Raw genomic sequence first — 13,682 nt, forward strand, 5'->3', positions numbered from 1 at the left:
ACCGTCACGTTCCTCACTGTTCTGTCCAGGGAAACACATAAAACTTCTCGCGAGTTCAATCAAAGTCGAACTCACGAGACGTTGTTGTTTTTTAACGCTTTTCCCTGGACACGAGCGGCGAGGAATGCAATGGTACTGGATAGGTAAGACAGGTGTCCTGCTTCTCCCTCACCCCACCTGCTGGAAACGAGTCTTTGTGCCGCCTCCTCGTAGAGCAGGACTCTGCAAGGCTTGTGCCGTTGCATGCAGGAACGGCAGCATTCCCGCGAGGTTCGACATACCGGCACAGCCGTGAGCGGCAGGACACTAGCTGTGCCGGTATGATGAAGCTCGCAGCAGTGCTGCAGTTCGTGCATGCGACGGCACAAACCTTGCAGAGTCCTGCTCCACGTGGAAGCAGCGGCGGTGAGACGTGTCAGGCGCGAAGAACAGGGAGGGTGGGGGCCACGGCAGTGGCAGGACATCCAGTCCTACGCTTGCTGCCTCCTGCACCCTCAAAATAATAAGACCCCCCTGATAATAAGGCCTAGCCCTTATTTGGGCGGGGGATTCAAAAGAAAATAAGACCCTGTCTTATTTTCGGAGAAACACAGTATACAATGTACAGCTGCCTTTTTTTGCTCAGAAAGGCTCAGAGTGCCTCCCAAACATCTAGGTGGCCATGTACAAATGAAGTCAAGTTATCCTGGCCACTGCCTTTCCTGCAAATTTAAGTTTCTGCTTGAATTTTTGTTGAAACTCTCTTCCTCATTTCAATGCCTTCAAAACGTGCTAGAATACAACCCCCATTCCAGGCAGGCAGATAATCTTGACAAGGTATGATGGAATTATAATTGCATATTATATTGCATTATATAATTGCAGAAAAATAAATTTAAAAACAAATAACATTTTTTTTAATTTTTAAAATAAAATTTGTAGAAGAGATGGAAAAAGGAAGTTTATGAAATAGGAAATCTTTTCAGCACCTAGGCTAAAAAAATAGTGTTCTATTGCCCTCTAGTGGCCAAAAGGGCTTCAGTGCAGCCACCCTTGCTATTAAATCCAGGTTAGGTTAGATCTAGGCTCCCAAAATAACCCTACGGTGTTATGTAATGTTTCTTTAGGATATAACATTATTCCCAGAAGGAAAAACAAAAGACAGCTTCCTTTACTGGAAAATGGATACAAAATTCTGTTCTTGTGGGTAAAATCCAAACACTTTATGATTAAAAAAAATAATAATAAAAACTGAGCTAAGCAGGTCACGCTGAACAAAAACTTGATCCCGAAGCAGATTTCTCACTTTGCACTGGAATCTGCCCCCGCCCCATTTCAAGCTACTGTATTTTTCGGAGTATAAGATGCTCTGGACTATAAGACGCACCCACCTTTCTGGGGGGAGGAAAACAAGCAAAAGAAAGCCAGCAATTTGTCTCCTTGTCGCAAACAGTCTGTTTCAGTTTCAGTGGTCGGGAAGCTGATCCCAGCTGCTTGTACTAATCAGGCTGTGCTGAAGCTTAAACGGGCTGTTTGCTGCAAGGAGGCAAATTGCTGGAAGGCAGAGGCCAAAGGGGGGGAGGGGGGGGGCTACATTCGGTGTATAAGACGCACACAAATTTTCACCCTCTTTTAGAGGGGGAAAAGTGCATCTTATACTCAGAAAAATACAGTAATCACCAATGAGGGCTAGAAACTTAAGACAGCGACTCTAGACTCAGCAAGTGCATCCTTTCGTTCCCGTTCCAATATTTCCTTATCCAATGCCTCTTACTTTTGGGACTAGGGATGTGTGCGAGCGCCGTTCCTTTGCCTTTTGGTGTTCGGAATTCTGGGATGCGCTGCTGGGCGGTTCCTTCCAGATCCAGTTTTCTCTTGGCCTAAGAAAAGGAGAAACGGAGACTGCCACGGTTAGCTTTGTGGGGAAAAACCACACATGAGCACACCAACTTGGCTGCAGACATCTGCAATATGGCCTTTCCATTTCTTGTCAATCCGCGACATGTTGCGACATTTCATTACCTAGCCTCCAATATCTAATCTGCTTTTCTCATGTAATAAAGCAAGAGTGCCGTGTCCATTTCTGGGTTGTAGTATCTGTTTGCATCCCCCATTCGAGGGGCTATTTAGTAAATTAAACTCTGCAGAAAAAAATTGGCATGCACGTATATTCCGAAGCACCCCAAGGGGTTCAACACAGATTCCCCCCCACCCAAAAAAATGAAAATGTATTGCTATGCTAAAGTCTTGTAGTAATCTGTTCCAGCGTGACGACCTCCAGATGTGTTGGACTACAATTCCCATGCTTTCCCCCATCAGGAGACCCAATGGGGAAAGCGAGTCGAAGGCCAGCATATCCATTCCCTCTGCTTTCTAACGTACACATGAAATTCCTAGAGTGATATCATCTGGAATGAATGTACAAACGTATTTCCTGCATGGATGTTGGCTGAATGGTCCTGTTTCAATTTTGGTTTCCCCTGCCCCCTGCCAACGTTTTCACAAAGTATGTTTTTCATTATTACATTTTTTGCTGCGTTTTTCTTGTTCCCATAACGGCAAGCAAGCTTCAGTCTGCTCTCATGGGGTTTAGTAAAGAGGCAAATGAAATAAAATGCAAGCAGTCCTCGACTTATAACGGTTCACTTAGCGTAGGATCCAATCTGGATCGGTTACCGGGCCCAGAGGTTTAGTCTTCCGAGTCATGTGGAGACTATCCTCGGGAAACTCCTCTCTACCAAAATATGTGCCTTGTGCTGCCAGGTCCTCAGCTCCTAAGTGCTTGATAAGCTGGTGGTAAACCGGCAAGGCTTGCTAAAATGTACCCGAACAGTTCTCCAATATGCTGGAAGTGCAAAAAGTATACAGAATGTATGACCATTTATGGTGGACATGTCCATCTGCAAAAAAATATTGGGCCAAAATCAGAAAATGGCTGGATGAAATAACTGACCAACACATAGACTGGAAACCAGAGACCTTTTTGCTGGGAATACACAATAGGAAACATAGTAAAGAAATAAGGTATCTAATTCTACACATAGAATAGAATAGAATAGAATAGAATAGAATAGAATAGAATAGAATAGAATAGAATAGAATTTTATTGGCCAAGTGTGATTGGACACACAAGGAATTTGTCTTGGTGCATATGCTCTCAGTGTATAAAAGAAAAGATACGTTCATCAAGGTACAACATTTACAACACAATTGATGGTCAATATATCAATATAAATCATAAGGATTGCCAGCAACAAAGTTATAGTCATACAGTCATAAGTGGAAAGAGATTGGTGATGGGAACTATGAGAAGATTAATAGTAGTGCAGATTCAGTAAATAGTTTGACAGTGTTGATGGAATTATTTGTTTAGCAGAGTGATGGCCTTCGGGAAAAAACTGTTCTTGTGTCTAGTTGTTCTGGTGTGCAGTGCTCTATAAGAATATCTTATGCACAGAACTGGAAAAATGAGAACATACCATCGCCGGAGAAAGTGAAAAGGAAAATTCTGGACTGTGCCGCGATGGATAAATTAACAAAGGAGATAAAAGAAAAGGAAGATACGGAATATTATATAATATGGAATAAATTGTATAATTGGATAGAAATTAGAAATAGTAAATGACGAAAAAGGGGAAAAAGTCACAAAAAGAAAAAAAAAAGATAGTGCATGAAAGAAAATGTATTGTTATAATGATAGGTATGATGGCATATATACAGAAATAAGGGATAATGGGACAAAAAGATAAGTATAATTAACGAAAACGAGAGGGAAACATGTAAATAATAGAGGATTACCAATATGAAGCTGATGTAAAGAAGGAGTATATGTTTTATGTTAGTGTTTGTTATATCTTGTTTTTTTAAAAAATAAACAATATTTGGTTAGGATAAGCTGGTGGTAAATCAGAACTCCTGTTGACAGATAAGGGGCCCGTTTCCCAGCCTTCAATCATTTCCGTGGCTATTTTTGTACCTGCTCGGCCAACAATCTTAGTAGCTGCAAAATTGAAGGTATGTCTTTATTCATTGCAATGTTTGTGTAGTGACCATTTTAAATTACAACAGCACTGAAAAAAAGTGACTTATGACCCTTTTTTCACACTTAACGACCGTTGCAGCCCATACACACCCCATGGTCACGGGAACAAAATTCAGACAACGGACTCCTATTTATGATGGTTGCAGTGTCCCGGGGTCCTGGGAACCTCCTTTTTGCAAACTTGTGACAAGCAAAGTCGACGGGGAAACCGGATTTTACAGAACCACTGTGCCACTAACTTTTAACAACTGCAGTGGTTCGCTTAACAACCGTGGCAAGAAAGGTTGTAAAATAGGGGCAAAACTCACTTGGCGACTGTTTCCCTTGGCAACAGAAATATTGGGCTCCGTTGTCACCGTGAGTCGAGCGCTACCTGAAAATATGAAAAATGGGCAAGCCAGGTATCCTCCATATGCAGGTGGCATTCTTTTCTTTTCCCAACACACTTAAGCACACTGAAAATCTAGATGCCCAAAGGCTTTCCCTAAGAGAAATACACAGAACTCTGTGTGTATGTGTGTGTGTGTATGTGTGTGTAGAAATGAAGGAAAGAGACTTATGTGAAACATGAAGATAGCCGGAAGACAGCTGTAACTAAACAAAGGACCAAGTCACGAAAAGCCAAATACCAGTTCAATGCAAGAGCTCTAGTTGCAACCAGGAACGAGCAGTCGAATAGCAGTTGAGTAAAAGAACAGGGACGCGGTGGCTCAGTGGTTCAGATGCTGAGCATGTCGTCTGAAAGGTTGGCAGTTCAGCGGTTCGAATCCCGAGTGCCGCCTAACGGGGTGAGCTCCTGTGACTTGTCTCAGCTTCTGCTAACCTAAGCAGTTTCAAAGCACGTAAAAAATAAAAATAGAAAAACAGGGACCATCTTTGGTGGGAAGGGAACAGCGTTCCGTGAGCCTTTGGTGTTTAGTCATGCCGGCCACATGACCACGGAGACGTCTTCGGACAGCTTTGAAATGGAGATGAGCACCGTCCCCTAGAGTTGGGAACGACTAGCACATGTGTGAGGAGAACCTTTACCTTTTTAAAACAAGAATGGGCAGATAGTCACTCATACTACTCACTAGGAATGGATGGTAGAAAGCCAACAGGACACCAGAAGCTGGTGCTCTCCCAAGCAGCCTGCCAGCCTCCCTTTTTAAAAAATAAAATAAAATAAAAATTGAAATAATAATGAAACCAAAGTCAAGGGTCCATGGTTCTATTTTCCATCCTCTCTCGCACTTAGAGGAACAAAAGGGAAGCCCCTAAAATGTTGCCTCCCACCCTAACTCTCCTTTCCTTCTCTTCTATCTTCCTTAAGAAAAAAGGAAAGGATTCAGTGTAGCCTTTTTCGAACAATTTGCTACCAAAACTGGCAAACGGCCAGGACAACATGAATCTGTGGCTGATATCGGAGGAAGTGGAAGACTGGGGTTTCAAGCAGGGGTGAAATGTAAAATTTATTACTACCAGTTCTATGGGCGTGGCTTGAGGGAGATAATGTGACTGGGTAGGCGTGGCCAAGTTTTTTTTTTTTACTTTTAAAAGCCTTTTTTCTACAACCTCTTCGGCCGAAGAGGTTGTAGAAAAAATGCTTTTAAAGGGTTCTGACGATCCCAGCTGAGTTGCCTGATTGCCAGAACCCTTTAAAAGAATTTTTTAACAGCATTTTCTGCCAAAGATGTTGAGAAAAAAAATGCTTTTAAAAGGTTCAGACAATCCCAGCTGAGCCATGAGATCGTCAGAGGGTTGTTTTTTTTTACTTTTAAAAAACATTTTTTTGGCCGAAGAAAAAATGCTTTTAAAAGTTAAAAAAAACCAACCTCTGATGATCGTGCAACTCAGATGGGCATGGGGGGAGGCAGGGGTGTTTGCTACCAGTTCCCCGAACCACCCGCCGCCATCACTATTGGATCAGGCGATCTGGTCCAAACTGGGAGCATTTCACCCTGGTTTCAAGGGACCCAGCCTGCACCAAGACACAATTCGGTTTTTATTGCCTGATTATTTTGGGAAGAAGACACCAGGTTCCAAAGAAAGACTTTTTAGGCCAGGGCTGTCCAACCTTGGCAATTTTTAAGACCTCTGGAACTTCCAACTCCCAGAATCCCCCAGCCGATTGTATGTCACTTTTTCCAGAGTCACTGTAACTTCAAACCGTCACTAAATGAAGTGTTATTAAAGTTGAGGACTGCCTGTAGCGGAACTGGATGGAACATCTTTAGGAATGATCTCTTTAGTGTGTTATAAACCAAAGGAATCTTTACCAACAGATAAATCATAAACAACCATAAACATATGGAAAGCACCTACCTCCTGGCCAAGACTCTATGTATGTGCATTTCAAACAGCCCTGAGAAGGCGTAATGTTCAATAGCAGGCACCTGCCAGGTGGTTTACCACCTACTTGTTATTATTTGAAGATGCAACAGAGCAGCTGGTGACAGTTCTCTGAAGCCACCCCAAAGCAAAGCAAGAATCTCTAGAAGTCCGAGAGGTAAGAGGCGTTCAAGTTATGCAAACGTTTTTGTTCCTTCCATAAAATGCAAAATTAAGCAGACCTTTGCAAGAATTGGTGCTAGATAAAGGCAAGAGTTCCCCTCGCACATATGTGCTAGTCGTTCCCGACTCTAGCGGGCGGTGCTCATCTCCGTTTCAAAGCCAAAGAGCCAGCGCTGTCCGAAGACGTCTCCGTGGTCATGTGGCCGGCATGACTCAACACCAAAGGCGCACGGAACGCTATCACCTTCTCATCAAAGGTGGTCCCTATTTTTCTACTTGCATTTTTTTTACGTGCTTTCCAACTGCTAGGTTGGCAGAAGCTGGGACAAGTCATGGGAGCTCACCCCGTTATGCGGCACTTGGGATTCGAACCGCTGACCTTTCGATCGACAAGCTCAGCATCTTAGCCACTGAGCCACCGCGTCCCTCTTTGGTGCTAGATACAGGTCACCAAATGCTGCTTCTGCTGTGCAGATTAGCTTTCCCTTTTGATTTTTCAAGCGTCAAAGCGTACCTTTGGCCAGTTCAACAACAAGGTCTTAAGTGTAAATGTTTGCTGATTGCAGCAACTTTAAAACAGGAATTTGTCCTTCATGTTCAAGGCTGGTTTGCTGGTTGGGGAATTCTGGGAGTTGAAGTCCACACATCTTAAAGTTGCTGAGCTGGAGAAACATTGTTGGGTCTAAGGTAGTGTTTCTCAACCTCGGCAACTAGAAGACCTGTGGACTTCAATTCCCAGAATTCCCCAGTCAGCTTGTGGGAACTGAAGTCCAAAGGTCTTGAAGCCGCCATGGTTCAAGCAATGCTAGCTGGGGAATTCTGGGAGTTGAAGTCCACCGTCCTCAAGTCGCCATGGTTCACACTATGCTGGCTGGGGAATTCTGGGAGTTGAAGTCCAAAGGTCTTCAAGTCACCAAAGTTAAGAAATGCTGGTCTAAGGGTTTATAGGCCCCAACACTTCAGAGTTAAACCTGCAACCATGCCAAAGATCCATCAAGCCCCTTTCTTCACCACTAGAGAGATAGAGACACTAACTAACCTTCCACCTGATCTAGAAAGCCTTCAACTGTTGGACCAAAGAAAGAAGAGAAGAGCCATCTCTTGCATCTTTTCCAGTGGATGCTAGAGCAAAATAAGACGGAAAAAAGAACCATCGGAAAAAAAATATATACGACTTTTTTTTAAAAAAAGCAGCTTGTTCTATGGCTTCCTGCCCACTTCCTGCCACTCAGCCTGACAGCTCCCACAGCAGCTGCTATTCCCCACAAGTGCTTCCTTTCGGATACTGGATCGCTTGGTGGTGACAGAAAACTAGGCCGCTGGTCCTCCAGGGAATCAGGCAACCAAGGCGAGGACCCCGGCACAGCAGCCCCCAATTCACAGGACGCTCTTTACTCTAAATACCATATTTTTCCAAGTATAAGATGCACTTTTCACCCCCTAAAAGAGGGTAGAAATGTCGGTACATCTTTTACATCAAACAGAGCCATTTTTGGCCTCTCGAAACCCCTCCCCGCACATCCCGGTTTTGCAAAAAACAGGCGAGTTTTTTGCAAAAACAGGGTGCGCAGAGTTTTTGGGAGGCCTGAAGAGTGCTCCTGGGGACCAGGGAGGGCAAAAACTTTTTTCTTCTTCTTTACGTCTTTGAAACCTTGGTGCGTCTTATAGTCCAAAAAATACGGTAAACGCCAGAAACACTAGATTTTCAGAAATAGGGCTAGTCTGTTTCTGTATCTTTTCCCAAGAGAGACCAAGAACACATACAGGTATCCTCAACTGACAACTGTTCATTTAGCCACAATTCAAAGCTACAACAGCCTTGAAAAATGACTCATGATCAGTCCCTCGTACTTATGACTGTCACATCTCCAAGGCCATGAATATGATCATGATTTGGGCACCTGTGCATTTACAAATGGCCGCTTTGACCCATGACTATCATTTTTGTCACCTTCCCAGCCGATTTCTGACGAGCAAAGTCAATGGGAAAGGCAACAGGGAGGTTTGCAAGTCGCATGTCTTATTGTACAACATGGCAAAAAAAAAAAAAAGTTGTAAAAATCGGAATGGTCACATCATGCCTCGTTTAACGTCTGCAATGCTTAATGATGAATTTTCCAGTCCCTTTTTAGTCGTTAAGACGAAGACTGCAGGATATGAAAAAAGAATCCTACACAATTTGATTTTGTCCCAAAGGTGCTTTTTTTCAAAAGGCAAATGGACTTTCCTGCTTTTTTCCTTGAAGATGTTTCTAAGTTCTTAGTTCTAAGTTGCTTCTCTCCTTGATTAGTTTCCCCCCATTGCTTCTTGTCCTGTCCTCAGGTGCTTTGGAGAATAGCTTGACTCCCTCTTCTTTGTGACAGCCCCTGAGATATTGGAACACTGCTAGCATGTCTCTCCTAGTCCTTCTTTTCATCAAACTAGACATACCCAATTCCTGCAACCGGTCTTCATGTTTTAGCCTCCAGTCCCCTAATCATCTTTGTTGCTCCTCTGCACTCTTTCTAGAGTCTTCACATCTTTTTTACATCGTGACGACCAAAATTGGATACAGTATTCCAAGTGTGGCCTTACCAAGGCATTATAAAGTGGTATTAACACTTCATGTGATCTTGAGTCTATCCCTCTGTTTATGCAGCTGTAGAACTGTGTTGGCTGTTTCGGCAGCTGCTGCACACTGCTGGCTCATATTTAAGTGATTGTCCACTAAGACTCCAAGATCCCTCTCACAGTCACCATTATTGAGCAAGGTACCACATATACTGTACCTGTGCATTTTGTTTTTCTTGCCTAAATGTAGAACCTTACTTTTTTCACCATTGAGTTTCATTTTGTTGGATAGCGCCCAATGTTCAAGTCTGTCAAGATCCTTCTGTATCTTAAGCCTATCTTTCGGCGTGTTGGCCATGCCTGCTAGCTTGGTTTTGTCTGCAAATTTGATGAGTTCCCCATCTATCCCCTTGTCCAAATCACTGATGAAGATGTTGAAAAGTACGGGCCTAAAACAGAGCCCTGGGGTACTCCACTGCATACTTCCCTCCATGTAAATGCAGTTCCATTGAGGACTACACATTGAGTGTGGTTGGTCATCCAGTTACAAATCCATCTGGTGGTGATGCTGTCTAACCCAGGGGTCTCCAACCTTGGCAACTTTAAGACTTGTGGACTTCAACAACCAAGTTTGTCAAGAAAAGCCTTTGGCAGTTTGCTTAATTAGACCAAGGTTGGTAATAAGACTGAAGAATTGTGTTATGAAGAATTTGTTTTGATTTAGTTTGGACCAGGGGTCTCCAACCTTGGCAAATTTAAGACTTGTGGCTGAAGAATTCTGGGAGTTGAAGTTCACAAGTCTTAAAGTTGCTAACATTGGAGATCCCTGGTCTAACCCACATTTTTCTACTTTATTAGTAGGTTATGGTCTACTTTGTCAAATGCCTTACTGAAGTCCAAGTAAATTATATCGACAGCATTCCTCTGCTCCACTAGTAATCCAGGAACGATTCCCTTGTTAAGAACCTGACTATAAAAAGTTATCTGCTAGCACAGTTTTTCAACCTTTGCAACTTTAAGATAAGCAATCCCAGAATTGAAGTCCACATTATCTTAAAGTTGCTCATTGTGAGAAAGTCTGTGTTACAATAATCCCAGGAAAAGTTAAGAAGGAAATCCTGTTGAGGCAAACACAGTTTTAGTTTTCAAAGCGGAGTGACAAGCAGAGCTGGCTGAAACACAGGCAGCCCTTGACTTGCAACAGTTCATTTAGTGACAGTTGGAAGTTACAACGGCACTGAAAAGTGACTTATGACCGTGTTTCACACTTACAACCAAGATAGCATCCCCGTGGTCACATGATTTACATTCGGATGCTTGATAAATGATTCACATTTATGACAGTTGCAGTGTCCCAGGGTCACATGATCCCCTTTTGTGACCTTCTGACAAGCAGTCAATGGGGAAGCCGGATTCACATAACAACCGTGTGACTAATTTAACAAGTGTGGATTCACTTAACAACGGTGGCAAGAAAAGTCATAAAATGGGGCAGGACTCACTTAACAAATTTCTGTGGTCTTAAGTTGAGGACTATCTGTACAGTGTTTCTCAATCATGGCAACTTGAAGACCTGAGGACTTCCAACTCCCAGAATTCCCCAGCAAGTTGACTTGAGGAATTCTGGGAGTTGAAGTCCACAGGTCTTCAAGTTGCTGTGACTGAGAAACATTTCTCTATGATGTAGAAATTTTGAAAGGGAATTTTGAATACTAATTCCAACGTCTGGATAATTTCATAAATAAATTGACAGAACTGCAGAATCTCTTCTCCAACTTTCGCCTCGATTTTGTTGTTCAAAAAGATACAGGAACAAGCCTGAACAGGTAGTCCTTGACTTACCACCCCAGTTGGGGCCAGAATTTTCTGGTCTGCAAAGCAAGGTGGCTAAGTAAGTCGCACCTGATTTTATGGACTTTTTTTTTTTTGGGCCAGGACTGTTAAGCAAATCATTGCAGTTGTTAAATGCATCACCCAGTTGTTAAGCAAATTCGTCTTCCTCCGTTGATTTTGCTTGTCACATGACCCCTGGAAGATCACATGATCCCAGGATGCTGCAACCGTCGTGAACAAGCACAGGTTGCCAAGCCCTCAACTTCTGATCACATGACTTACAATGATAGTAAGTACCAGGACCAGCCTTATTAGTTACTTTTTTCAGTGCCGTTGTGACCCAAGGCCCAAGTAGGTAGTAGGAAACTCAGTCAGTGTAAAAACAAACAAACTTTATTAGAACAGCTGAGAAATAACTCATTCTCAGCATAGTCCAACTAAATTAAAGTAAATTCCTCAGTCCTATCACCAACCTTGGTCCAATTAGGCAAACTGCCAAAGGCCTTTCTTGGCAAACGTTCAGAAAACGGCGATACGAAACAAATGCAACAAGACAAAGCTATCAACGTTGTTTTCCAGCAAAGAGCCCAAATGCCGTTGCTGCTCTTTTAAGCCTTATGGGAGGGGCCAATCATCTTTTGGCCTTAGTCCCAAATTGTCCACTTAGCTTCGAATCTTCTTCCGATGCAATTCCACCTGCCATCAAAACCCTCGTTTCTAAATTACGTAGGTCCCTAAATTTTAAATAAAGCCCGAGAATGGACTTGGAGGATGGAGAGACACCATTCAAGTTTACAACACAGGCTCACTCCGTGAAACAGGAAATGCGGACTCCATCACCACCTGTCCTCAATCCAGACCGTGTTTTTGGCATCCATGCGGTTAAAAGCAACCACATGGGAAACACCTGCCAAACCGTCACCACAATCAGTCAGATCTGTGACACCTCATCTGATGTTGCCTCTACAATATCTTGTGTCTTTTTTCCTCTTGTTGTGACCCAGGCCCAAGTAGCTAGTAGTAGACGCACTCAGTTCAAAAAACAAACACTTTATTAGAACAGCTGAGAATTAACTCATTCTCAGCGTCGTCCAAACCAGGGGTCTCCAACCTTGGCAACTTTAAGATTTGTAGACTTCAACTCCCAGAGTTCCTCAGCCAGCTTTGCTAGCTGAGGAACTCTGGGAATTGAAGTCTACAAGTCTTAAAGTTGCCAAGGTTGGAGACCCCTGGTCCAAACTAAATCAAAGCAAATTCTTCATAACACAATTCTTCAGTCTTATCACCAACCTTGGTTTAATTAGGCAAACTGCCAAAGGCTTTTCTTGGCAAAAGTTCAAAAGCAGAAGACGCTGACAAGAAATAAATACAGCAAGACAAGGAGCAAGGCTATCAATGTTGTTTTCTGACAAAGAGCCAAATGCCGTTGCTGGTCTTTTGAGCCTTATGGGAGGGGCCAATCATCTCTTGGCCCTACTCCCGAGTCGTTCTCTTTGCTTTAGCTGCTCTTGCCTTCTGGCAGCTCTTCTCAGGCATGCATTAGGAACAGGCTCCTCCTGTTCCTCTACCTCACTACTATCAGCCTCTGGAGGCTCCAGAGTCCACACATCACTCCCTGATTTCCCTGGCCCCATCTCTGCCTCCGATGCAGAGCCCTCATCCAGGCCTTCCCCAGCCTCCAGGACTGGCCCATGTTCTTCCTCAGCCTCATCACCGTCCAAGTCCCCTGCCAGCTCCGCAGGCTGCTGGCGGACCACAACACCTCTTTTCATTTTGGCAACGGAGCAAATGACAGAAGACGACTCCCCGGAGACTCAATTTCTCTACCCTTCCCCAAAGGCTCAATTGGGAGTCAGTCACCAAAAGAGGATGGCCAGAGTAGGTGCCCTCAAGGTCAGCTTTGCTGGACTGAGGAATTCTGGGAGTTGAAGTCCACAGTTGCCAAAGTTGGAGATCCCTGACCTTGAGGGCACCACCTACCCAGGGAAAGGGGGTCAAGCGGTCAAGGAAAGATGGCAGGGATCCTCCCCCCCAGTTCAGAACTAGGATCCCTAGACTCTATATTCCTCGGGTGCAGGAATTGGGTATGGCTAGTCTAATGAAAAGAACGACTAGGGGAGACATGATAGCAGCGTTCCAATATCTCAGGGGTTGCCACAAAGAAGAGGGGTGCGGGGGGTCAACCTATTTTCCAAAGCACCAGAAGGCAAGACAAGAAACCATGGATGGAAATTAATCAAGAACATACCAACCTAGAACTAAGGAGAAACTTCCTAACAGAACAATTAATCAGTGGAAGGGCTTGCCTTCAGAAGTTGTGGGTGCTCCATCATTGGAGGCTTTTAAGAAGAGATTGGACAACTGCTTGTCTGAAATGATAAGGGGGTTGAACTAAGGAGACCTCCAAGGACCCTTGCAACTGGGTAATTTTGTTCTCTCCCTTTCTCTCACCTCCCTTCTTCCTGGAAAGTTTATTCACAAGGTTGAGACGTTAGGAACCAGACAGTGTTGATAAACCGCGGCAGCTTGGCTCGCATCTAAGTTCCAACCACAATAGGGCTTCAGGGAACCCCCATTGCTGTGACTTAGGAATCATGGTTTACGCCTTAGCTTTTCTTGAAAACCTCCAGCGATGGAGGCAATCACAACTCCAAGAGGCAAGCTGCTCCACTGATTAATGTCCCTGTTCTGACTGGATAATGGTACTTTTATCCAGGTTTGGGTAATTTACCCAGGTTCTGAAAGCCCTGAGCTGGTGCCTCTCACACCACTGAAAAGGAGAAAC

General features: G+C 43.8%; 1 protein-coding gene across 1 annotated transcript in view; it reads right to left on the reverse strand.

The window, feature by feature from the left end:
- The window catches only part of E2F2 (E2F transcription factor 2), a 63,759-nt gene that overhangs the window by 21,796 nt on the left and 28,281 nt on the right, over positions 1 to 13,682 (reverse strand). The window contains exon 2 of the mRNA XM_058196251.1: positions 1,754 to 1,859. Coding sequence (XP_058052234.1) covers positions 1,754 to 1,859 — 106 coding nt within the window. The remainder of the gene's footprint in view (positions 1 to 1,753; positions 1,860 to 13,682) is intronic.

This window comes from Ahaetulla prasina, chromosome 10, assembly GCF_028640845.1.
Source record: "Ahaetulla prasina isolate Xishuangbanna chromosome 10, ASM2864084v1, whole genome shotgun sequence".
NCBI classification, from domain to species: domain Eukaryota; kingdom Metazoa; phylum Chordata; class Lepidosauria; order Squamata; family Colubridae; genus Ahaetulla; species Ahaetulla prasina.